The 27,922-nt window shown below is 37.0% G+C and overlaps 1 protein-coding gene across 1 annotated transcript in view; it reads left to right on the top strand.

Moving 5' to 3' along the window:
• Positions 1-5,747: 5,747 nt before the first annotated feature.
• Positions 5,748-27,922, top strand: part of CDH7 (cadherin 7) — an 84,155-nt gene continuing 61,980 nt past the window's right edge. The window contains exons 1-2 of the mRNA XM_015855215.2: positions 5,748-6,269; positions 14,980-15,375. Coding sequence (XP_015710701.1) covers positions 15,166-15,375 — 210 coding nt within the window. The 5' untranslated portion in view covers positions 5,748-6,269; positions 14,980-15,165. The remainder of the gene's footprint in view (positions 6,270-14,979; positions 15,376-27,922) is intronic.

Here is a 27,922-nt window from a genome sequence, read left to right as displayed (position 1 = left end):
AGTGCTGTATTCCACTCCCTGAGCTAATCTTCTGATTTACAAAGACTTGGATTTTTCATAAAATCATCATTTTCTTACTGAATCAAACTGTTTTTTTTTTTTTTCTTCCATTTTTTTTCTTTATTTTTTTTTCCCTCTGGTTTTAATGAATGCAAGAACAGGTAGAAATTATGTAGGATTAAAGGATTTAGAAAGTTTTAAACACTTTAAGCACAAAAGTGAGGTTTTGTGACTTTTAACAAAAGGAAAAAAAAAGATAAATATATTAGATTGGTAAAAAATTGATATATATAATTACGTCTACTTTGGCATTCACACCAATTATTTACTACAGTGAGCAGTTCAATACAATGAAGATAGACTATTTTATCTAGCTCATCTACAAAATGTTTATGTCTGCTTTCTATACAAGAGCTTTCATGACGTTTTAGAATTCTATCTTCATAAATATTCAGGTATTAAAATTTAGCATTCAGGTTATCATTCATACACAAAAAGTTTTCCTGTCTTAAAGTGAAAAAGGGTCACCAGCATGCTCCTTCCTCACTGTGTTTCCAGGGCTTATTCTGTACATTTCGTAAGTATTAGTCATGTTAGATTTAATTTTTATTTTTTGAGGGAGAAAGAGAATGTGTTCAGTTATTGCTATGGTCAGCATTTGCTTACTTATTTGATGTGTTCATACAGGGAAGGTTATGAGCATCTTGAATATTAGTTGTGATGAAACATTGTCTATGGCATGGTCCAATTATTCAGAAAAGTTTTCTAAGACTGTAGACATAAAGTCTGATTTTGTTCTAGAAAATATGCAAGTTTGTAGTGACAAATTACACTGGAACATAAAAGACTGGTTTGGGCTTAGATGTCAGTGAAGAAGTTATTCACATTAATTTTGTGTGGATGATGAAAAATATAGACCCTGATCCAAAGTGATATAAAATACTACTGTGTATGACCATTTACTGATTTGGTTGTGTGCACATAGGAATTTTTTTTCCAGGAGTAACTTAGCTGTAGATTTTCAGAAGACTGTTACACAGAAGCAGCTCATTGAAGAGTGCAGAACTCCCTGAAGTCAATTGGACTTCCTGTGTTTAACTTTTCATAGGATCAGACAAATGCTCTCAGTCTAGAGTGCAATTCCCCTGAAAAATTGACCTCAGTTTTGCCACAGTGTGAATGCCCTGCAGAACTGAGCTTAATATCCAGCAGAAACTTATCTAACCTATTTTTTTTTCTGCATACATCAGAAAAGAGAGAAGTGCTGATTATAAAAATGTTGATGCCTCTTCTCCACCAGCAGGATATTGCTAGCATGAAACATCAATCTGAGACCCCAGCGTTTATGGATGTATTTGTTTACAATTTGGACTACTATGTTCATCAGTATTTTAGAGATGGCCATAAATGCAGCTACTTGAGAGGTCTGTTAGAGAAATGTTTTAACATACTCTGTACTGCTGCAGTAATAATGTTTTATCATGTGGTCCAAGGAAACAGGAATAAGTGGCACTTTGTTTACACTTCTCATGAGCTACATTTTCGGCATTCCTCCCCCTCTTTAATTTTGATTACAATGTTTCATTTCCTATCTCTTAGTCCTAGCTCTTGTTTTATGAATTCTAATGTTTTTAAAATAATTTTCACATTTTTATCCACAGAATCTTTCTTTGGCTGTTGACTTTTTTTCCTATTGGTAACCCACAGTTCTTGCAGAATGCTCTGTGCACAACAGTGCCAGCTTTGTCCTGTTGTATTCTATCTGTCTCATTGTTGGCCAGTTTGGTACATCCACATATAATATGACGAATGACATCTGGAGCCTGGCCACACAGACTACATTCTGGTCTTAGGTTCCTTTAAAGCCATCTACCATTGCTTGCATTAATTACCCATCCCCATGTGGTCATAATGAAATTCTCCATTTCTCTTTACAGCCTTCTGACAGCTTACTTACCATTTTTCACCTTCCCAACTTCTTATTACTTTTACAGTTATAACCCCTTAGATTAACTAGATTTACTTCTGAAGAGGAATATAATTTTTACGAGTATACCAGCTAACCACGTGTGCTAGTGTGTGTGTGCCCAACACGCCAAGACAAAGTACAGAGGAACAAGAGCTAGAACAGCTAGAGCCATGATGGGAATGCTGAATTGGTAAAATTGCTTCTTATGTGTCATAGGCCACTGTGGAGATCTAATAAGCTGACTGTTTGAATCACTGTTATTTTTATTTGCTACAGTTTAGTTTGCATTATTATCTAATTTGACCTACCAAATCTTCTACATAAAGTCTTCTATAGAGAAGGCTGCTGAACTTTTGGGATTGTTAGGTATGTTCCAAATTTATTGTGGCTCCATGGGGGTTGGAAAACACTCCTGCAATATAACAATGCACTTAACTCAAAAACTCTGTTAAACAGAGAATTAAGTCATAATTGGGTGGATAGTGAAAAGCAGAGACATAGTGGTAGATAGTGAACAGTATCCTGTTCACCAGACTCTGTGTTTTTTTGAATGCATACTTTGATCACAAAGATGGAAATGTTAATATTGAGAGACTGACAGTGGCCTAAGGGGCTGAGGAGAACAATAAAGCTCTTTTGTTTTTGCCTCAAGTCAAAATGTTCCCTAAGCAGTAGACACCAAAGCCCTCATGGTCTAAGTATTTGACAGTGTGAGAGTGTGCTTCCTGGTCAGTCTTAGACTTGCCTATGGATCTCGTGTACAGTACTGTATTTCAACTCAGATTTTGCAGGAACACCCACAACACTTTCAGAAGTCAAAGGAAAGGAGTCAGGAACAACAGGATCTTTGATGCCTGTGGTTGACCTTTGCAGGGCCTAGCTAAGACATAGATCTAGTGCTTCTTTTGACCAACTGTAGGCTTTCCTCTGCAAATGGTACACGCATACCTCTCAGGATGACTAAATGCACTATAAAAGATATTAGAAAGAAATACAGCAGCACTGTAAGTGTGGATTACAGCCAAAATCTTCCAGTCAGTGTACTGGAATGGAATGACTCACTGGCAAAAACCCACCAAGAAGACAGTCCAGAACAAACTGTATATATAAATGTATATATATATATATATATACATTTGCTTGTGTTACTAGAAGTGGTAGATTGCCAAAAGTTACTAAGAATAATTGCTTCTTTATGTTTGATTCTGCCTGGGCAATGAAATTAAATTGGCCTGCTTAGTCACACTTTTTCTTTGGAGTCATTGGACTGTTTTTCCCCAGTAAAAGTCAAAAGGTTTAATACATTTTATTTTGATGTGACAGGGTAAGCATTTTGGAAATAATAATAATAATGATAATAATAAAAGATACAGAAATATCTATCCTGTTTTCAACACTGTAAAAATAAGTTCAAATGTTTTACAGGCATGCATTTTAATGATGGGTTTTTGCTTGAAAGAATATAGATTTTTGGAAAACAAACTACATCCTTGAGAATGGTCCACTAAGTCAGTAAGAACGTCATGAAATACTCCATGAGGGTCTACATATGAAAGTTTTTTAATTGGTTGATATTTGGCTATTCCAATTCTAATTAGTAATATAAGAATCAAAATTAATGAAAAATAATCCTTCTAACCTAAACATTTCAAGTGACTGTAAAATTACTTTGTTCCTATTTTGAATCTGAAGAACAAAGAAAGAGCTAGAATGTGGTGGGTAACATCTATGAAGATCACTGCCCCTGTATATTTTTTCTTTTGTTTCATCCCACTCTCAAACAATAAAATGCTCTTATATAAATAAATAAATCTTATATATACTTATATATATAAATTGCCTCAAATATATATACATATATTTCATGATTGAAGTTATAGCTCTTAAAATATGTATGAAGAAGTAAAGTTCCCCAGTACTGCTTGCATGACAATGAATTTGAAAGAAGATGACAGAAGGGTATTTGTGTTATTTAGTGAGCACGAACATAATTTGTCCTTGAAATTCGTCCTTCAAGGATCAGTGCAAAGAGTCTTACTTTGATTAGTTTGTGAACGATGAATTAGGGATTGGGAGTAAGAGGACAAAAGAAAGAAGAGTCCTTAATTACAATCTTAAGCAACTGTGTGCAATCATGTTTCAGGATTTTCTTGCCTGAATACATCCTATTACATCGTAACCACACGCTCAGATGCTACATAACTTCCAGAATGAAGATTGCTTCTAGTTGCCCTCTTTAAACCACCTTTCTGTCCACAAATGCCATATACTGAGCTGCCTTCCCTTGTGTATAGGCGTGATATTAGAAATCACATATCTGAGAATGAAGCTATAAGGCAAGAAACACAGAGCTTTTACCTGTTCCATCTATAAAATATGCATACATGTAGATACTACTGAATTCAAAGGATAGAAACACATCCAGAAAGTAAAATGATAAAAGTTGAAAGAAAGAAAGAAAGAAAGAAAGAAAGAAAGAAAGAAAGAAAGAAAGAAAGAAAGAAAGAAAGATCATTTGTGATATAAATACTTTTCTATTTTAAGAAGTGATTTTGTCTTTACATTATTATTGTTGATACTACACTTCACAGTATATATATATATATGAGGAACTGAATTCATCTCTAAACACAGATTTTTAGTTGGTTCATAGTAGGCTGAGAATGCTTTTCTCACAAAACTATAAATCAAAAGACATTGACCAAGGTTGCCCTTGGTATGATCCATTGTTCTAAAAACAGTAGGTGTTAAAAATATTTTTGTCCGTGGAAAATGTCAGTTCAGCAGCTCTGCCAGCACTTGGAACTTCTCTCTGCCTTTTGCAGGAGACCTGACTCCTAGGCTATTGCCTTTCAGTGGAGGACCTCTTTTCTGCTGCAGACCCAAAAAAAGCTTCAGCAGTGTTGAAACGAGGTAGAAAGTTTGTACTGCTGCTATCCCAGTCGAACCAATCCCCAAACAAAGCAGAGATTCATCTCTCAGACCAGCTGCTCCTGGAGAAGAATCTTCCCCGGGAGATGTGGGGCTGTGCGTGGCTGCTTCAGGCACCAGCTAGCACGGAGTCTTCTCCTCCTTCCCGGTGAGCAGCGCTTTACCCGGCGCAAGCACGCCGCCGTGCCTCGGCCTCCTCTCGAGCCGTTTGTTCTATGGGAGCACCTGCTTTATTTATTCCAGCTCTTTAGAAATACTTTTTTTATTACAACTATTCCCACCTCCCTCCCTCCCTCCGGTTAAACAGAGCCAGGGAGGAGGGACGACGGCACTGAGGGCAGCAGAAGTGAGTGGGCTGCCGTCCGCGGTGACAGATCCGTGCTGCTCATCGGGGAAACCGCACAGCGCCCAGCGGCCCGGGACCCGCAGAGGGTACACAGAGAGGGGGCCCCGGCTCCCCACCAGCTGCCCCGCAACTCCCAGCTCCCTAGCTCCTGCCAGGAAGATATGGGTGCGAATGGGTGGCTTTGCGGATGGGAACAGGGGCATCCTGGGGAGATCGAAAGGGCAAAATTGTAAATTAGGGACCCCGGATACTTCGGATTAGTTTTGCTACTTTGTCTTCGCGCCCTGGGTGCTCGGCTGACATGCTTGTGTGTTGGGAGTGGGGGGATGGGGCAGGGGGGATTAAAAAATATCTTAAACTTTCTGCCTCATCTCCATGCTTTCAAACACAAATCGGGAGATAGATTGGCTAGCGCCCCACCCCCTAGCCCTGCTCCTGATTTTTATCCAAAGGGCTCCATCTGTATATCCTGTCAAGGAGGAGGAGAAGGAGAGGCGGGGGGAGAGTGGTCGGGCAGGCTGTTCACACTCTGGATCCCTTTTCAATAGCAACCGCTGGGTCTCCGGGAGGTACAAAAAGTCGCGGTGCCTCCTCCGCGTCCAAAAAGGGAGCTGGCAGCCGGCACCGGCCGCTGAGCGGTGATATCCCCTGCCCAGAGCAGCATCCCCACCTCCACTGTCTCCTCCCTCTCTCCTCTCCCTCCTCCTCCCGCAGCCAGGATCCGCACCCAGTCGGAGCTGGGCTTGGCACCGGCACCCACTTCTCTCTCCGTGCTCACAGCGGCTGCTTGCGCCGTGCAGTGAGTGGAGGAGGAGGAGGAACGGGGCAGCGGCGGCGCTCGTGCCTCCGCGGGTGCGGGCAGTGCGCGGGCGGGCTCGCAGTTCCCATGCCAGGCGGGCGCTCGCCGCCCGCAGCCCAGCCCCCGCCTTGGAGCACCCCGGCAGCGCTCTGTCGCTCGGGCACCGCCGGCCCTTGGGATTAAAGCACTCAGTGAGCCGGTCAGCCGAGAGAGAGGGGCTGCAGGTAAGTGCTGCCCGCACCTGCTCCTTTTCCTCACCCTCGTGTAGGCAGAGGGAGGTCAGAGGAGTTGCGGGAAGGGCTGAGCGAGGCTCCTCTCCCCGTGTCTCTACGCGGCTTTCCGCGGCAAGTTTCCACTCCGCGGTGCGGGGGGACAGTGGAGAAGGGGCAGTGGGAACATCGGGAACGGGCTGCGGTCGGGAAGTGCGAGCGCCGATGTTCTGCCTGTGTGTGCGCCTTCTGAAAAGAATAAGGGAACAATGGCATCTCCTGACTCTTTAGAGAAGTCTCGCGGACAGGGGGGAGATGGAGTGGGGGAAGGGAGGACTATGGACTTCTACACAGCGTAGTCAGCATCAAGCACCAAGTCCTCTGTTCTTTGCCGGAGCCGTTGTCTTGCTGGAGCTCTGAGTTCAGCGCTGATGCTACACAGCAAGAGACTGAGGAGGCCGGGAAATCTCTGGAGTTATTTCCCAGAGCTTTCCTCCTCTTATGTCAAGGATATTCTGGAGTTTGCAAACGTGGAAATGGTGGGAGCTTGTTTCTTTGATTAGTATTCAGCTGGTAGGGCTTGCTCTGCAGTGCTTGGCACTGACCCTTCCCTCTGCCCTGGCCCCCATCTATCCATACATCTAAGCACAGAAAGCTCAACAAACAGATTGTGTGTACTGGTAGAAAGCATTTTGTGATCTGGATCCAGCTTGTAGTTGGTAAACAGAAGGAAATACCCTCCTCTGATAGAGGATTTAGCCTTTATACTCATGCTTTCCAGAGGTTGAGAGAGTTCAGGTGAGCAAAGATTCTGTGAATGATGGCTTTCCCAGCAAACCAGGGGATTGAGGCAAGGGAGGGCAGAGAATAGTGAGACACTTGATTCTGGGACTTGAAATGATGATACTTTAATCTCTTTCCTATTGGAAGAAAAAAAAAAATCTCATATTCTGATAGATAACTTCTCAAGTCAAAGCAGAGATTGAAAGGGCAGCATATACTTAATAGTTTCTCTAACAAGACATAGTGCCGTGCCATTTTCCAGCAAAAACATTGGTGATCATAATGTTTTGTAGAAAATAAATTGCTTTCTGCAAGAAATCAGAAAATCAATAGATAAAGGAACCAAACTCCGACATGTCTTTCTGTAACAGTCTCACCTTGTCAGTGGTGTGTGACTTTATCATGTCTACTAATTGCTCATGGGAAGTTTGCACAGGTTTACTACTAGCATAGGGTAGAAACTATCCTGTTTCTGGTGAAGATAGGTTCATATAATCACATGTGAAGAGTTATTCAGATGGATGGGCAAGTTACATTAACAGCATGACAGTTGTGTAAGTAATTGAAGTTTACTTAGATTATGGCTTCCGAAGGTACTACAGGTCAGCGGATGAGCTGTGAAATGATGCTAGTTTGTTCTTAATAATATCAAAGCAGTTTTAAAAATGTAAAAGTGAAGTCAGAGTATTTAGAAATAATCTGTGTGCCTCATTATAACTAGTTTAGTGTGACAGTGGCGTTAGCATATTTGGGAAAAAATTAATAGCAAAAACACCATGTAAGTCTAACCCAACTCCCTGAAGACCAAATGTGGCATCCTGTTTAAAGTCCTTGTATGCACTTCCCTGTCTATCCCAGCCTGTGTTTTAGCAGGGGATCTCATCTAGGCATTCTTCTTTCTTAGGGGCACTGAGAAAGGCTAAGTAAGATTTTAAAAATAATTACAGTAAAATCCATAGGAAGGTAGAGCAGAGCAAAGCATCTGATTCTGACAATTTTTAATGTTAAGCATGTGAAAAAAATTGGGTTTGTGAAGTTAATAGAGATGTAAAATGCCCTGGTATTTTAGGAAAATATCCAAGTTAATAATCTGGGCGACCACTGCACTGTTAGAAATGTGTTTGAGCTAATGTGAAGGAAAGAAAAAAAAAACTCACAAAAAAACCTACGATCGTTGGTAATGTGGACTGTTTTCTTGCAAAAGCCATTGAAGATTGGATTTTTAATCAGAGGGCATTTCACCCTAATAATGGGAGACTTTATTGTAATTAAAGTCTGCTGCAGGTCATTAGAAATGTGTTAACAATGTCAGATGACAGCCTTACAGCTCTTTTAAGTCTACTTTTATTGATATAATAGCAAAGCATGCTTGATTATTTGTCTTTGATTTAATAGCAAAGAACTCTTATCCTCCCATATAAAAGGATATTAGTAAATCATTTGTTTAGCTGCAGATTACCCGTGAATTATCTGATGAGAAGAACAGATCCTTTTCATGTATAACTTTGAGTGTTCTGTCTGTGTTTTTCTATATTTTTTCTTCTTTTTTTTCTTTTTTTCTTTCTTTTTTTTTTTTTTTCCTAGCAGACACTTGACTCAAAGCCATTATTAATGCAAAACCTGAGGTTGTTTTACTCCAAGTTAAAGTCTTACTTTGCTGTAAACTTGCCTAAGCCTTTCCTCAAAGGTTTTTGACACACAAACTTCAGTGTCAATGAAAATAGAAGGTATTTTTAATTTCAGATGCTCTGCAGACAAATATACTACTCAGAAGACTGTTTTAGTGATGGGCTGGTTAACAACTTTCACTGTGTTTTTTTTTTTTTTGGCTATTGACTTCAGTGTCTGGTCAGCTCAGTGGTTCTTCAACAAATGCTTTCCTGAGCCATCCAATCCAGTTTGATTCAATTTATCAAGCATGCTTTTTTTTTATTATTATTTTTTAATTTTTTAAATTTTTTTTTTTATTTTTTTTATTTTTTTCCTCTCCTGTTTTGTTTCACACTGCTACTGGGTATTGTTTCCTTGTAGCAATAAAGTTCACTAAATTCTAGCTGAGGAAGGGTGAATAAAATCCATGACGATTACTTCTGTCCTGCCTGTCAAATCGGGCTTAACTCTGAGCAGTAATGCAGGAGTGCCTCCTCTGGGAATTCAGTGGTTCTGCAAGGAAATGTCACTAAGTCATTTCTTTCCCTAGGTATTATGTGAAATTCCTCAAATTAAATGAGGCTGCAGAAATTGAGCTTGAGGAAATTTAAATATTTGACTTGATTGGTCACAGAATTACAAATACTGCTGCTGTTTCTTTTCAATAACGGATCAAATTAGCATAATCCTTTCCAGCAACTTGGATCTATTAAATATAGCATAGCAAGGTGGAAGAAAAACCAACAAAGCATTTTCAGTTTGAGAAAATAATATAAACATTTATTTATTTTGTCAATATACCTAGAGAGAGTTGGTTGGTAGGGGGGTTGGGGAAGAAGCTCAAACAACTGAATTTTCCAGTCACATACTGTGTTATGATTAACTGCAGAGCACTGTGAAAAACTAAAACCAGTTTGATTTTCTCTCTGCACTTTTGTGAAGCCATATCATTTATCAAAGTGTGCCTGGCGTTTTCCTGTTGTCTCACCAGGTTGTTCCACCTGAGTCAGAGGGTACTGGAGCCAACTTAGTGTAACAGTGCCATATGTTTGGAGCTGTGGTAGTTTCTTGCTTGATAACCAGATGCAGACTGCAGAATGTGCACTTCATTTACAGATCTCCCGTGTGAATATTTAGGCCAGTTAGCTGCAGGAGGTTGTGGTCTGTAGATGTAATGTCATCTGGCACAGTGAGTTAAGAGGCCTGATTGGTCCCCACCTCACTTGCTCCAAGGTACCTTCCTATAAAAGGGAAAACTATTTATTTATTTGTATTTCTGTGGGAATATATACATACATACATATATACACACACACATATGTATATATAGTGACCAGACAGTGCAATCTACACCATAATTAGACATGTTCTCATTTCCAAACCCTTTGTCTCAATGGTCATTGAGTTCCTATGCCTGCAGAAGAGTCTCCTGTGATATTCGGATGTGTAACATTACTATGAGTCTGCGGTTCCTCAGAGGGAAATGTTTTCTTTCACAGAAATTGAAACCCTTTCCAGTGGGTATTGTTAAACTGTATGTCAAAACATAAATATTTCAACAAGGTTACTTAGACTGTTAGGGGGCTCACCTGCTAGTTCAACTTTGTTTAAGCAATCCTGGTTCAAGATCCAGTGTCAACAGTTACTTTCAGAATTATCTCAACACACCAGGTCTTGTTTTCTTGGATGTATAAAATGAATGTGTGTGGGGGGAGGATAACTGTGAGCTCTTGGCCAAGCTATAACAAGATTTACTGGCAGGTGTTTTCTGGGCTGCAGTTCCAGAGATGGTGAGATCTAAGTCTAACCAGTGAGTTTTGTTATGGTATCAAAGATTGAAGCAATCTTACAAGAGGAGAGTGAGGGTGGAGGAAGCAAGAGGATTGAAAAACACTCCAGTTAGACTTTAAATGGATGCCCTGATCTGAAAGTGAGCTTTCAAAATAGAGGAATATAATCCAGCCCAATGGAGTTCAGTAATGGAAAAGATTTGGGATTCCTACTTCTGCCTGAAGAATTTTGCTGAAAAGACTTTAGAACAATATAAGATGATGGGCAAAATTCTATGTTAGGTTGACAAGGAAATAATATGGTTCATATATTAAACTGTGACACCAGTAGCAGTATGTGAGTGAAAGTCTGTAGGAATTTGTACTTTGACTGCAAATTTTAGGTGATAATAGAAAAAGGAAGGTCATCGTGAACCTTCACCAAAGACACTTCAAGGCTGCAGGGATTTCAGTTGTGGGGAAAAGAGGAATTTTGCAAGGATGGCTAGGAGGCTGATGACATTTTTTTGTCCGTATCTAATGAGATTCATGGCTACATGCAGATAACATGGACTAGTCTTTGTGTGTTGTTTTAGAAATTGAGTCAAACAAAATATTCAGAGAGATTTTCAGTGGGTGTAAATGATCCTTAATTGCTAGCAACAAGGGGAATTATTCCTTAAAGCTGAGGATTTTATTCATGATCTGAATGCTTTCATCAAACCAAGATTGTCCCATGGAGACCATGCGTAATGGTGTCTTTTTGACACTAGCAGATTGTTTTGGTAAAGTAAAGTAGTAACATTTTTCAGAGTAGAAGTGCTCACCAGAAAACTTATGCAACAAGGTTATAGGTCAAATACAGCCCAACTTCTATACAACAGATGGGAGAAAATGTAAATTTTATGGTTTATATTGAATAAAGAGCTTATTACTTTTTCAGATATATATTCTACAGCTTAATATCTCATAGAACAAACAGATATTTAGAAACATTACATGAAAGAGTAGATGTTTGATGAATATTTTAATTCTATTTATTTATTTATTTTTAATTTTTTTGTTAGAGGGTGTGGAATGAGGTGGGATTTCTTGTAGTTGTTCACTTAACATGTTACTGATAGAGCAAAAGACACCACCGCGTATAGTCCAGATCACAGAACACAATCTTTGAATTATATACTGGCTGTTCTTTTTTTTTTTTTTTCTGTATTTGTGAATGTCAGGGCTATATGCAAAGTAAATAGGGAATACAGGCTTTTATGTGAAAACTAGAGGCTAGTGAAATTTAAGTTTTAAAACTTAAATAGCTTTTTAAGAAGGTGTGTCTTGAGGAGTCATGATTGCATTTTGGCCCATTTGAGGAGTGAAGTACCTTTATATAAAGGTGCAATAACATGCTAGAATAATGAATGATATTAATTGCAACCGCAAATATTTCTGAGTTCTGTTGTTAATTTGTACAGAACAGGATACCATTTAATAACAGAGTATATTTAAATACAAAGTAATTGCAGGTCAGTTTTGTGTTCACTTCATACTCAAGCCTGTAAATAGAGATAATAGATAAAGGACCTAAATCGGGGAACTCCATCCCCTCTACTACTGTCATTATTAGTCATATCTGTTACTGCAAGTGCTCCTCAAATTAAATTTGTACCTTGATGGGAGAAAAATACCAACATATCAGCTTTCCTTTCAGTTTCATGAATGCTGTGATGCTGCTTGTGTATTACATTTTTGTACTTGCAAACTTCACAGCAAAGGTGATGTTGAAGTGCTGGCTGTGCTCGAACATTTTCTTTTGTTTATGTATAACCATATAAGCTTCATATAAATATGTACAACGTGAAAATACCTAAAATATCTATGAATACAAAAAATGATGAAATTCTACATAGTAAGTATTTTTTCCCCAAATAGAAAAAGGTTTAAAAAAAAAAAAAAAAAAAAAAAAAAAAAGCTCTAAGAGGTATAGGAAGATGGGAAGATTTATTCTGAAGAAGGGAAAGAGTAGAGTGCTGCCAGATAGCCAAACAAAAATAATTGGGATTCTGGAGACTGTGTGATGAAAGAATTTGAGAATGAGTAAATGACAACTTTTTTTAATTTTTTTTTTTTTTTTTTTTTTTACATGGGGTGTGAGTATTCTGTTTTTCATCATATTGTGCTGTCTAGCATATGGACTGTTTTTCAGTTGGTATTTTGGGTGCGTTTTTCAGTTCCATGCTGTGGTGTGTGGCTAGGGACCATGGCACTCCATATGGTGGCTTTCATACTTCCCTGCAGGTGTAAAAGAAAGGATATAAGAGAATACTCTTTGAGATAAAGGTTAGAGCAATTCTAAGTTTGAAATGTCTGTTCAGAGCAAGAACAAGACATTTCAAACTGCTTAGTGGAAAGACTTTAACATATTGTAAATGTTTTACTGACATTTCTTAAGAAAACCCATTTCATATTTTTATCTCTGTTAAGTAACAGTCTGCTGCCTCTTTGAAATAAACTGACAGCTTATCAATATCAGATGTATTAAACCTAATATAACTTAGACACAGAGAGGGAAAACTAAGCGGTAGGCAAACAGCCCCTTTTACAGTCAATGCTTTTCTTACCTGAGCGGAGTGGAAGAAAGTTCAAGTGGCACTAGAAGTGCTGAGTTGTTGTCCTTGATATCTATGGTAGTCCTTCTAGTAATTATGATGTCATGTGGTCATGATTTACCCAACAGCCCACATCAAAACTGAGCTACAACTCTTTGGGATGTATCTTTTTAAACTGGACTCTGCTACGCTTGCATGTTAACACTGCTGAGAAAAGAATCTTGGTGTGTGTCGGAGAGGTGCCTTTTTTAACAGTAGCATCACATTTTGAAAATTAGGATCTTTAGATAAGATATTTCCTGTTCTCTTCTATTTTATTTTCTTTTCTGCCTGTGGGGAGACACTAGATTTTCACATATGGGAGCTTTCAAATTGCTGCTGCTTAGCATACTTGCTCCGTGGGTTTGTGGTTTATCCCACTAGTCTCTAAGCAAAGTCTTTCTGGTACAGGTCAGTACCACAGAAGGGATTATTATAAAAAGGCTTTAAATACAGTCTATAATCAGAAGAGCTTTTTATTTGTTTCATGTTTCTGCCCTCTAGGTGCTTTGGCAGCACATACGTAGTTCTGCAGCTAAAGAGCCTGACATACTGAAAACAGATATCAGAGATCACGTTGCAGTCAGTTTTAATAGTAATGGCCATGGATACAATAATCTATCTAAGAACATTTAATGCATACATGATTTAATGTCTCTTTTTAGGTTAATACAATGTACAAAGGATGTGGTCTTCATTCTTCCGTGACTTCCTAAGTGGCAACAGTTCACCTTAATTGAAAGCTTTGTTATGAGTTTTAATTTCATCCTTATTTTCACCTTGTGTTTGGCACTTCTTAAATATTTCTTATCTGCCTCACTGCTTGCTCAGACAAGAAAAATGCCTCTTTCAGAGAGCATTGCTTACTTGTCTTACTGCAGGTGAATTCCCTGAAATGCAAAGCTGCATTTTCCTTCTGACTAACATAGCGTATGCTTTCATAATCCTTATGTTAATATATCTTAGTCGTCTGGAGAATGTTCTTAACTGTAAGAGACAGAAATAAAGACTGATTTAAATAGTGTTAGAGGGTTTTTTAATCTTTACTGAATTCCACCAGTTACTAATTGATGAGGATTTTGAAAAGTAAATGGACAAGATACACAGAAGGATAAAAATTCTGTCTGTTATTGCTGAAATATCATTAGTCATTACAGTAAATTAGCAATGAAAACATAAAATCAAATTGTTTTCTGATCGTATGTGTTCATAATTACATACTCTAGTCTAATGTGCCTCTTATCATGTTTTAGGAATGTACACAGAAAAAAACAACAGGGGAACTCTAAGAGCTTTTGAGCTGGTTAGATTCAGATCACTGCAAATCCAAACATCTGGTCTGCTGTGACTAAGAATCAATTAGATTGTTCTGTTTTGTTTTATACTCTGTTTTTTTACTTTTTGATAAGAGAGTTAAGCTAGCATATATCCTTTCCATTAATATAGCTTCCTGCCTGTAGCTGTTTTATAATTGTTGTGGTAATGGCAAGTAAAGCTGAGTATAGTAGGCAGGGAAAAAAAACAAAAACAAAACAAAACAAAAAAAACAAAAAACAAAACCCAAAACAAATAACTGAGAAATAATTACACTTGTTTTGCTTTTTTTGAATAGAAGAAAATTCAGGCTTTGTCCTGGGGAAACTGATATACAAAAAAAAGAACAGCCATAAGGAAATCTTGTAGCTACAGATACAGATTTATCAGCAATAGTAATGCAATCCAAGGAACACAGTCTAAGCTCTGAGAGACTTAGGAGTAAACTCAACTGTACTGATGATTAGAAAAATTATAAATTAACATTCCCGCATTAAGTGAATGTGACAAAGAATCTGCATTCTTAAATGAAATATAATTCTGACTGTTCTTGCTTTTTTTTCCCAATAGGTACCTATTATGCCTTTTATTTGGTGAAGGCTGCTCGGCAGCGTTGACCTCTCCCAGTCAACTACTCCACAAATTATTATCTCTGGACTCCCAGCTGACACCCTGCTGGAGGCAAGAGCTGAAGAGACAACTGGAATTGTGCCCGTTCTCATCAAGGTTTTTTCTTACACGGGAGAAAAAAAAAAGATGAAGTTGGGCAAAGTGGAGTTCTGCCATTTGTTGCAGATAATAGCTCTTTTCCTGTGTCTTTCTGGGATGAATCAAGCTGAACCCTCGAGGTCCAGGTCAAAGCCCTATTTTCAGTCTGGGAGGACAAGAACCAAACGCAGCTGGGTGTGGAATCAGTTCTTTGTTCTAGAAGAATACATGGGATCAGATCCTCTCTATGTAGGAAAGGTAGGGGATTTAAGGAAACCTTGGAGGGTACAGATGCCTGCTTTTCAATGAAATAATAAGGTACAACCTGAAAACTGTAACTCAGTCAGTGTGGTTGAAATACACTGGGATGGGGCAAAGTTATACAATTTGGGGAAAAGCAAAGACAAAAACCTTTTAGCACTTCCAAGCAAGCAATGCATTATGTTTCTGATTCCTTGTAATTTTCTATGAGCTTTATATGTTGTCTATGCTGATTTAGAGTGATGATAATACTTTATCATCATTGATACAATGACAGTACTTTATTACTAATATTAGTTATATTTATATATATGCATGGGAGTAGAGAAATATAAAAATATTCTTTCATACAGACTAAAAGCTAGTCACAGAAAACAGCTGTTCTCTGTTTTGCTGTTTGAGCAAAGACCAGCAGTATTGTGGTAGAGAGAGAAAGATTTGGGCATCTGGGGGTGTGACAGTGGAAAAGAGGGCACATCTGCAGCTCTGCTTGTCTGGCAGAATGGTACCTCAGGGGCCTGCTGCCCTCCATAGACAGTACAGCCCTGTGGCTTTGCTCACCCTCTGATGGGCACCAGACCAACACAGAACAAGCCCTTGCATCAGGGCATCCCAAATGTCTTGTTGTCAGCATCTGTAGCTGCATGTGGAGCACACTGAGCACAGCTGCGAACACTAGCTTTAGCTCATTCACTGTGCTGTGCTAGTGAGCAGTGTGCTTCCTTCAGCAATTATTGAGGGGAAAAAAAAAAAAAAAGGCCCCTCTTGTTTCTATGCAATGTTTTCGTGTAATCATCTTAGTGAAAGAAAAACTCATTTCTCTATGTAATATCAGAATCAATAAATAGAATTTCTCACTGAAATAGAGCAAAAGCATAGAAAACACAGGAGAGACAGTTTTTGGCAAAATGGCATGCTTACAGAAAAATAGTTGAAGTAATCTGAATTCAAATGGTTCATATGTATGAGTGCTGGGAATTTCAGCATACTTGTTTTGTCCTACTGAGACAAAAACCTTGATGTTTGTGTTAATGCAGTTAAGCACTTAGAATTTAATTCATGCCATCTGAATAATCAAGCTGAATGGGGATCTGCTGTCATGATTAAAGCTGTGATTGTGTTTAGGTGCTTTTGTGAACTAGGGCCACTACTTTGCAGTACTGAGACCTTAGAAAATAAGTGCTAGAATCAAAAATCATTTCCTCTTCCAATGCTCACGAATAGTTCAGTTAATTTGGAGAGTATGTACCAGTTTACATTTTGATGCCATGCAGCTACTACTTGGCTTTGTAAGTTTTGTTGTTCAGGCAAAATCATTCTCAGATTGGAGCTTCTCTTGTGCTTCTGGAAAAATGATACATTTTGGCATTTCTGCCTGGTGATAGAAAAGTATACATGCCTTACAAATTAGAATTAGTCTCCTGGAAAGGAAATGTCTCTAAGTATTTGAAAGATGTTTGCTTCTATAGCAATTCTTATATTCATTTGATTGTTGTATTTTGGCCAAATGTACAGTGGTAGTGCTAGAGTACATAGTATTTTCATCTATGAGGTTATTTTTAGCTTCACAGTCCACTCTTTCCTGTGCTTTACAGGAGTCTTAATATTCATGAGCAGATATCTTCTGAAAAACAAGCAGTCTTTTTTTTTTTTTCTTTTTTTTTTTTTTTTTTTTCCTAATCAGCAGTATGAATTGTTGGCTCAAGAACTCACATTTGTACCAGCAGTTCATTTTATAGGAAAAGCAGACAAAAATCTGCACTTGCAAAAGTAAACCTGTCTTCCTGGAAACAGAGCCCTTGCTGAGCATCTTATGAGATAAGGCATGCCCAGTTCCTAACCTTCACACTGGAGAGGCTTTTTACTATTTGATTCCTGAGGTGCAATCATGACCGAAGCTGCATTCCCATGCAGAGGAGCGAAGAGGTGAAGAAGTGGTTTTTCTTTCCGTGTTAACATATTATGTGTAGCACCACTCTGAAGTGAACAGCAGTCTCTTTCCTTTCCTAAAAATATTGCTGTCCTTGTTTCAAACCTTTCAGGTTAGGGACTGATGAGACTAAGATTTGGATAGGAAAGTCTTTTTTTTTTTTTTTTTTTTTTTTTTTTCCTTTCCCCCTTGGTAAGGAAAGTGAAGAGCTGGCATAATATTTTCTGGTCAAATGAAGTGGAGACAGCAGCCAGACTACCTTGTATTATGTAGAGCACTCTGCTCCTGGGGAGGTCAGTCCTGCACTGCCTGAACAGAAGTTCAGGATGCTTTATGGAATGACAGTCTGACTGCACCTCCAGGAACAAGGAACCTTCCTCCAGTTTTTAGAAGGTCTGGGAGAGAAAAATGTTTCAGAAACACACAAATGGAGCCATCCTAGGGGATATTTTTCTTCTTGCAACTATCCTATTTCAAGAAGCCCTGGGCGGTTGTTTGGAAGTCAGTCTTGGAAAATGTTTGTGTTACATGACAAATTACTCAAAAGTCATGAAATACCAATGTTAATTCCATGTTTGTCGTTAATTCTTTCATCCTGGGTGCATACATTTTGACACTTTAATCTTTATTATGTGGGTTGAAATCCTATTCCCCTTAAATTATAATAGAATTCCTATTCACTTCAGATAGGTGGATCTTTTGCTTAAAGTATTTTTCAGCCTAATTTTTTTAATTTTTTTTTTTATGTTTTCATACTAAGACTTCTTATATATATCCTGCAATAGGTATAGATTCTTGCATCCTTGAAACCTATTTATTGTGAGTGGTGGGCACTTTGGTTGGTTTTGTAAAAGTATATGTCTTCCTGAGGGAGCAAGGGCTTGTTTCTTCAGTTTCTCTGCAGAAACCCATAGGAATGAGAGATAATGGAGGTTTGTTGTTGCTGTTTGTTTTTGTTTTCTCTTTTCTTCCAAGTTAGTCTTTTCTATCCATAGTATAAATTTTAATCATTCTGGGTTGAAACTTGTGCAAATTCAAGTGTCTTTTGGGAGGTGCTTAGCATATAACCAGATTGCAGACTGATTCATACACAATTTCTCTCGATCTGTCAGCAGAGCATATGTTACATTCACCGAAAGGGCTAAAACATTTAACTGTTTAGCTCATTTACCTATTTATATAGGCCCTTTTATCTTCATATGAGCCATGTAGGAGATAAAGCAGTTAACTATGATACTAACGTAGCTGAAAGCATAAGTGTCTTCTGTTTTCCAAAATCTGTTTACTATTTCTCCTTAATATCTCTTGTAAAATGCCTTATTATGTATTTTCCATATAAAGGACTTTGGAATCTATTTAGGCAAATAAAATAACAGTCCAGAATAGTTTAAATGACTAAATATGTAAACACTTAAAACTGGGGACTATATGCTACAGTATTGATTTTTTTATTTTTTTAGTTTTTTTACTTTTTTAATCTTTATGTAGCCATATAATTAAAGTGTATATATAGACATTCATAGGCAAAAAGAGATGCAGCTAAAGTACAACTTTACGAGTCTGTTAATATATTTTCTAGCTGTTTTGTCATTTTTATTTTATTTTATTTTGTAACACAACCAAGCAAACATACAAATAATGTGGCTTTGTGCACTTATTTTGGTTTGTTTGGTCTTTTTTAGTTTCATCAGTGTTTGGCTGCTAGAGTGTTTGTTTCCTGGAAAGCATAAGAGTGGCACAGAGATTTAGGAATACTTTTGTCTTTAGGAACAAACAAACAAGAAACGATGAACAAATCAAAAGAAGCCCACAAATAAACTTAGTGTTCACAGCCTTGTTTCACTTTGTGAACTATACTTACTCAGTGTGAAGGCTGGCAGATAATCTCGCTTATTTCTTTTGATGTAGACCAATTGTCTTTTTTGTTTCAGCAGCTCTTGATTTAGGGATAGATGTGAACAGTTTCAAGTAAATTGGTCTCTAAACTCAACTTCAGGCTGAGAGAGTTGGGGTATTCCAGCCATGAGAAGAGGATATGCTGAGGTGAACTGATATTAGTCTTTCAGTATCTAAAGGCAGATAAACTTCTTCACAGTGCCTGCTGTGATATGACAAGAGGAAATGGTTCTAAACTAAAAGGGGTAAATTGCCAAAAGTCTATTTTGTCATTTGGCATATAGCATGGAATGTCTATTCCAACCTCAAAAGTTTGGAGAGGTGATGGCTGAGGAGAGGAGAATACTATTTTTGTTTGTTGGGGTTTTGTTTTTATTTAAGGTGTCAGTGTATATGTTCGTAAGGTGACACTTATTCACATATGATATTTTTCTCTTGCGTGTCCCTAGGTCAAGCCATACAGACACAGTGATGAAATAGAGCTCTTTTTCTCAATTATAGCTTGCCTTTTTTCAGATATCTGTTGACTTTTGTATTATGTTGGATAATATGCGTCTTTGCTAAGATACTTTAAAGCTGTGAGTAATGTGGAAATACTGGCCCCAGTCAAACTCAGTGCAATATGCTGAATATCAGCCACTGAAACAGAAGGAATTTCATCAGTGTATGAAATAGGTGAAGACCTCCTCAGTAGAAATAATCTTTAGAAACCCACTGCCCCTAGTTTACTGTCTCTTTTGGAAATGGAGAGAAAGAAGAAATTATGAAGGCTAAATGCAGACAAAAGGGTGGATGCTACCGCATTTCTGTATAAGGGAGCAGAAGGTGGATTGGGTGCAATTCCCTGTGGAACTATTTTCCTCTTGTTGACTGTGGAGGCAATCCACGGAGACCTGAGACGTCTCTCAGCCTTGGGCTTCCAACCCTCCAAACAGTAAAATTAATGTTTACACCTTCTCTGAAAAACTGCAGGTGAGCACCTAGCTGAGAATGGCTACAGCTCTGCAATGAATTAACTTGTATTTTTGATCAAATAATTCTGGGGAAAAAATAAAGTTCCTCGTCTTTTCTGCGCACTACATAGAAAACAAAGCACAATAACTCGGAGGAACTTCCTTTGTCACTGTTATATAAAAATTTGTTTTCCTTTTCTGTTAATGTTATCCTTACTTTTAGAAAAATCTTTAAAGCACTGTTTTATAAATTCCCAAAAGTCCATTCTTAAAACTGAAAAAGCAAATCTACTGTGTTTCTGATATTTATCCATCTCAGGGACTTTGTTGTTCTGTGCTGTGAACATTGATAATAGTTGACCTTTTAAGTAAAATGGGACTTGCCTCTTCTGTCAATATTATTCCACCACAAGTGCTGCAAATGAACAAACAAAATACTCAAGTACCTCTTGCTTACTGGATTGAATAGGTCTTGTCAAAGGGGTGCCCCATCCACATAGAAGTGGTATGAATTTAGCAGCTTGGCTTGTAAAATAAAGTCACAAGTGACATGGATTTTTCTTCATTGGAGAGTCACTGTGGTCTCTGTGATACTCCATGCTTTATTTTATTTGGATTACCCTGAATAATGGAGTTCACTGACAATCTGAATGTTTCTACTTAGCACGCAGGGCTAAAGCGTCTCTGGGGAGAACAGTGAGATTAAGGCACACAGCAAGAATTATCCAAAGGGATAACCCCAAATCTACTGCTTTTTTTTCCCTGGTTTATTTCATTAGTCTGCACAGATATACTATAATTTCCTCTTTCCCTCATTGTAAGAAGTCATTGTCTTGCTCACATAGTTGAATGGATACAGAAATGGTTTTTATGCAGGGGATTTAAAGTGATGACAATTTCACATGTTCAAGCACTAAAAGACAATTTATATGTAATTTCATTATTAGAAGTGATAATAGAGTTGAGAGTCTTATGGTTGGATACTGAACTAGGACATGGAGCTTTCTGATCTTTTACTATAATATAGAACATTGATCCTTAACACATGGCATTACAAAAGAGGAAGGTTAGTGAAGGTGATGACAACATCTGTGAATTAAATTTTTATTCAGTGGCAGAGCTATGCTACTTCTATAAACTTGTAATGCCAGTTATGTATTTCAGTAGACTAAGAGGCTGTACCGGCAGTGCTCTACTCTGAAATTTTTTTGAGCATTATTTAAAACTATGTTTTATAGGTTCCTCTGATGAAAAGCAAGTGTAAAAGGTAATTTTGCAACAATGTGTAGATGGAAGACTCCTGTGTGCTTGACAGGTTATCACAAAATGCCAAATTTTCATGAGAGCTTGAGGAGATCTAGAGTTTTGATATCAGTCAAGTTCATGCTGCTATGCTGCTTAAGCTAATTTTTATATTTATTTTTTCCCCCCAAGTCATATTCTAACATTTCTTTTTATAATGTGCCAAGCTTGCTTTTAGTTGTAATGTCTGTGTTATTGCCGTTCTGTTCTTTAGTCTTCTAGTCTTGCGATGTGTTGAAAAAACATGTCTTTAAAACAGGAGCTACCATGAATTGTCAATATTTGCATTATTCTAGTGCTAATGAAGTACAGTCATGAATCAAATCCCCACTGTACTAGGCACAGTGCAAGCAAACACAACCCTGTGTCCTCTGACAGGAGTCTTGTAGGACAAGAGACTGTAGCAGATTAGAACAACAGAATCCAGTGAAATGTGGAGATATCAATCAACATCCATAAAATAGCTTGAGAACAATAGATCACTCTTTTCCACTACCATGAAGACAGAATATTCTGTTGTTCTGAAAATGAGTATAAACACTACATTTAAAACAAAGTGAACAGTTAACATGGGTGTTTTCTTGCCTTTGTGTTCCATCTTTTGTGGGTGACAACTTGATAGAAAGTTGTAAGTGCAGATCCATTCGATACTTACATTTGTACAAGGTTACTAGTAAAAAAACAAAAACAAAAACCACCTTCTTTCAGACCAGTGGAAATAAAGGAAATCTTTCCTCTGCTTTCAAACGATAGGAGTATTTGTAAAATTTTACATCCTGTAGTCTGCTATTGCTCTGTATTTTCTAATCCAGGTCTACTGTTGCTTTGTCACAATTTTTTCTTCTTTGCTCCACACATTTTATTATTATTTTTTTTATCAACACATTGCGCTTTTCAAATTCCTTGTCTCTTTTTTGAGTAGTCATTTAATAAAACAGTACCCATGTATGTATGTCAGTTTTTGGTTGCTTGCTTTTACTGGCCAGAGAACATATCTGATATCTCAGTACTTAGAGATCTTGAAGTACTGGGAATGATAACGCAGCATGTTGGCTCTTAAATATACTGGTAATTGAGTACTAGAAAAATCTCTTAACTCTTACAGATCCTTATCTAAACAGAATGCACAGTGGTGGGAGTGTCTGAACAAAGTGTTAAAGCTGGAGAGTTGAGAGATTTAAGTGAATATGATAGGCTGGACACTTTAGTCACAGTAATTACTAGCTGCTTTATACTACCAGCAAGTTCTCTATTACTTTTTGCTCTGAAAGGAACACTTATGGTAAAGTGAATTAGAGACAAGTTACTCTCAGAAAAAACAGGGAAATTTATGCTGTTAAGAGAACTTTAATTCTGTTCTAAGTGGTTGGTGGTCCAGAATATGACTACCAGCCCACACTGTGAAAATTGTTTTTAATTTCATATTTTAATTTTACAAAATGGTAGTTCAAGAGAAAAGGAACATCTTTATGATTTCTTAGTACAAGAAGTCATGTTTGAGCTCAGGACAATCAGTGGCCTTTATTCCCCAAGATACTACCAATGCAATCTTTGTTGAATATACAGTGTTCATTTTTGTTTGTTTGTGTGTGTGATTCACCGTAGTGTTGAATTTAGATTATTAAAAACTGGAAATCTCCTTGTACTTTGTCAAATTTAAAAGATCAGATTTTATTACAGTTAGATTGTATGGTATTGGCAACATTTTTGCAGTGGCTTTGAAAGAAAAAAAAAAACAAAAAAAAACATGCAGATAATTTTATTTATTTTTTTTTTTTTTGTAGAGCTTTCAATTTTGAACAAAAATATACTGCATAAATATGCCGTTGCTATGCTATATTCTGAGAGCTGGTATGATGTAATAGCAGCAAGCACATACTTCACTGTATCCTGAGGCTATGATAAATGTAAAGGAAATAAAATTGATTAATGCATATTATTTATGAAATTTTACTTATATGTTATCAAACACTGAAAATATAGAAACTAGACATTGCTCTTGCATCGTAATTTCAAGACTGAAATTCAAATTTAAGTATTTCCATGGTTTTAACTCTTATTTCATTAGTCATTATTTCTATATGTTCAACTTTATAATTTAAATGGTACAGAAAATATCTGTTTTGTTTATTAATACATATTTTATTTGCATGAAAGATAACAGGTTTTATTACTGTGTGTTTCTCCTGTTCATTGCTAAGATAAAACCATTTGGATAAACTAAAAAAGATAGTGATGTGTCTGCATTAGCATTTTGCATGAATCAACAGTACACTTCTGCAATGAATGTCCCTTTTGGTTTTTTTTACTATATTTAAGTTTGTATTGTGGAGTGGGATTTGAGTGGATTATTCTAGACTCCAGTTAATCAAAATTAAATCAGAGTTACGAGATTCATAAATATACCTACTGAGCTTCTAACAGGAAGAGACCAAAGAGAAAACCTAGAACACATAACAGGGACATTGGTCCCTCAGCACCAACTATTTCACTCCCCATTTTATTGTACTACTTGCTGACACAGACTTATCTAATGAAGCAGCTCTGCTGAAGACAAAAGAGAAACACATCATGTTGATAATCAAAATAATGTAAACATGCTTATAAAATTATATATTTAGAATTAATTCTTGTAAATGTTCATGACTCAGCTTAAATATAGCTATCATGAGTAGTGCCTTCCATATTCAAGTGAAGTACAATTTTTGCTGGTTTTGCAGGTCTGTGCTGTTGCAAAAGTAATTTTGCTCTTTATACTGATTTGAAACACACGGTACAGTAGTAGCTCTATATAAATCATAAACAATATAGCAAAGAATAAACATTTTATCTTCCAGATAAATAGGAATGTGAAGACAAATACTGATCTTTTGTACTTAATAGTTCACGTGAAGCTGTTCATGTACCAGAAAATTCAAAATATGACATACTGTCTCAGGCTCTGTTTTTCAGGATGTTCCTCTGGGATATGGCATTTCATAACAGTTGAAAAAAAGGCAATTTTTTGTTTTTGTTTATTGTTAATGCATATGGTCTGTTAAGTTCTGTATTTCATTGAGTAATTGAAGATTTAATCCACAGTGTTGAGAAGACCAACTTTATCAATCTTAGAAAACCATCTGAGATTATCAATTTTTTAATTCAATCATCTCACTATTGTAAGTTCAGTTTTGAGCTGTTGTTTTATTCCATTTATTAAAAGAGGAATACTGAGGATTGATCGACAAGATTTTACAACATATTCCACATTTTTCTGGTAAAAAATGCTTTCTTTTTATATAGTCATACACTGGTGGAGAACTGAAAGCCTACTTTATGATATTTCATAGGGACAGATAGGATATATGTTGCAAAAATCTAAGAATAGTGAATCATAATGTTCTACCTGTACCACAAGAGACCCTTTGGTCTTTTCTGAGTAGAAATAAATAAACATAATGTCATTTTCCAGATAACATAAGATTTTTCTTCGTGGATTCCATGAAGTGTTACCATAGTTATACTATCCCATTTACTCTTCCTATTTCAGCCAATCATGAGAAATTGCGTTGAGGACCAGAGCAATTTTCTTGCTGTGGGGTTCATGTGTGAAGGACCAAGCCCATGAAATTATTTTCCATCTGAAATATTTCCAAAATACAGAAAATCTGGCACTTGGATTCACATGTAAGGAAGATAAGCTACTTAAATATTTTGTATTGAGGTATCAAATTGTAAACCTTCTGACTTGGCAACCAAGAAACTCACTATTTTATTTTTTTCCTTCAAAGGTACTATATTGGGAAAGATTTACTTTGCTGTAGCTTAACAATTAAAAGTTTTCAAATACAGTTGTGAAAAACAGATGGTAGTTTCTAAATTTTTCTGTAATTATGGTATAATAGCAATACTGGAAATAAGCTGAGCATTTAACTTCTCTTTCATATACAATTTGCACATACATATGTTTAGAGTAAGCATTTGGGAAAAAGCTTGACATATTTTGTGCTTTTTTTGTTTTGTTTGTTGTTAGCTTTTTAGCTTCTTGAATGTTGTTTACATCAAATCTTTAAAACAAATAATCTTCTTTGATGTTTGTAATCTTCATATAAGTGTAGGCTTTTGTCCTTTCCACGCATCTCTTCCTTATAACCACTTTAACTGTAGCTTAGAAAAGCAATACACATTTTGCCTTCTTAGATGTTTTCCTCATTGGAAAGCTTTTCAGTCTTTTGTTACTTTACAGCTCTTCTGTTATTCCTGATGATAAAAAGCACAGGTACAAAAATACTTTATTATCCTTTTAGCTGAATAGGAAATAAGCAGAGTGAAACTATTATTTGCTGACTAATCGTATATGTTTCTTTCTTTGGAAGCTCATGTCCACATCTACTCTATGGATCTTAAAGCTTTACCGCTTTTCTCTTCTTGTCTCACATTTGAACTGTGGGTGGCTTTTAAAAAAATGTGAAAAGCAAGGGAATTATTAAAATGTGAAAAGTTATTTAAGTCATCTCTGAAAAACAACTTGAATTGAGCCTGGTCTGTACAGTGACAATAATGAAAAGATGGTAGTAAATATCCAAAATGTTATTTACAGGAAAAATTCATCTACATGGAAGCCTTCAGTCTGCTAGGAACCACCAAGGCAATCTCCACCAAGGAGCAACTTCCAAGAGATGCTGCCTTAGTGGTGGTCAGTCCTTAAATGAGGTCTAGAGGAGGTGGATTCAAGCTCCACTCCTTCTGGGAGCACAGCTAAATTACTCTCACCTGTGCTCCCACAGCTGACCCAACACTTGCCTCAGATGATTAATCAGCAGCTCAGGCTGTGATTACTAATTTCCCATACACTGGTCCAAAGAGGCTTTATGAAGGAAACCAGAAGGAATGATATTATTGGTGGTCTGTATATGTAGATATGTGCATATGTGTGTATGTAAAAGAAACAACTGAGAAAGCTTAAAAGAAACAATTGAGACAGCTTACATCAAAAAATATCTTTAAATTGGACTGGTGCATTTATTCAGTTCAGATTTATCTTAAGACAGAGAGAAATGGTAAAGCTTCTGATAAAACTAAAATTAGTTTGAAAAATCTGTTCCTGAAGAGAAGGTGCAAGAAACCCATGAACCAAGATGAAGGAATATGGCATATTTTTCCTGAATCCAGAAACAGACATAAACTTGAAGAAGATACCAGAGCACTTGTTAAAATATTAACTAAATTAATACACAAAAGTCATAACTATAGTTCTTGATTCTCTTTGTTCTTTACTAATTATGCTATATACCTTAATACAGGGCATACATTATTTTAGGTCACGTTAATCTAACACGTAGTTATCCTGGAAACAGTGCTTTACGAGTAGTAATGCTAGGTGACTTAGTTGTTGTTAAAATAGATAGGAAATGAGGGGAGCTAGCCAATGATCTAGTCACACTCCAGTTGTGGAGAAGACTAGGACTGCCAAATAGCAGATACAGTTGGAATGGATATAAAGGTAAGTAAAGCTCATTTCTTATAGAAAGGAGAATACTGTATGACTAGGTAATCTGTGATACTTAACAGCTGCAGAAACAAGAAACAAATACTGTCAGGACTGGGGGAGTAAGGGTGGAGGGAAGGAAAGGAAAAGCATTATTATATCCTTTTCTTTGAACAAGGTAAGAAAAGGATAGAAAAAGATGGATGTAAATATTTCTTATGAAACCCTACTACAGACAGGCAGAGATCTCAGAATTTGACCTGAAGAAGCCTAAAACATGATAAACACATAGACAATCTAAATGGGACAAGACAAAAATCCATCTTTTTCAGGCTGTTTGTGCTAATTTTACTTCTAGAAACACAAAATAAATCAATGATTGTTCTTCGTATGGGATGGGGAAGGTTGAGGTCCCAGCTGCTTTATTTTGCTTTTAAAATATCTGCTAGCAGGCAGCAAAAGCTTGAGGAATACAGAACAATAAGCTGTCCATCCTGATGACAGGTCCTCCTCAGATTTCTAAAGATTATAGGGTCTGTATCTGCAGACTACAGAATTGTGAATTTATAATGATTGTATCTTCTGTATATTGAGATACAGCAGCTCACTTTCTAATTCAGGCTATTTTGTGCATGCTTTGTTACAATTCTTAAACTGCAAAGAACAATTTGGAATATAGTTGTGGACTGTAGGAGAAAGAGCTAACAGGCTGTGGATCAGATTCAATTCTCCAGAAAATTACTTCATAAGGTAATTAGCATGATACAGGGGAAACATGCTGCAGCTTAACCATCAAGGTCAGAAGTGTTACATTTATTACAGTGAAGAAATTTTTCAGCAATAATACAGATTTTCTTGGAGTCCAACATTCTTGTTTAAATAACCTTTGCTGAAAGCAGGACTAAACAGAACTGATGCAGGCTCAGATGTGCTATTACAGAGATTAGTGGGAAGCCAGACAATTTTTTTTCTGTATTTCCCCCACAACTGAAATTC

This window comes from Coturnix japonica, chromosome 2 (assembly GCF_001577835.2).
Source record: "Coturnix japonica isolate 7356 chromosome 2, Coturnix japonica 2.1, whole genome shotgun sequence".
Lineage (NCBI taxonomy): Eukaryota > Metazoa > Chordata > Aves > Galliformes > Phasianidae > Coturnix > Coturnix japonica.
Note: the sequence above shows the minus strand (reverse complement) of the source record. Positions and strands in the feature narration are given on the sequence as shown.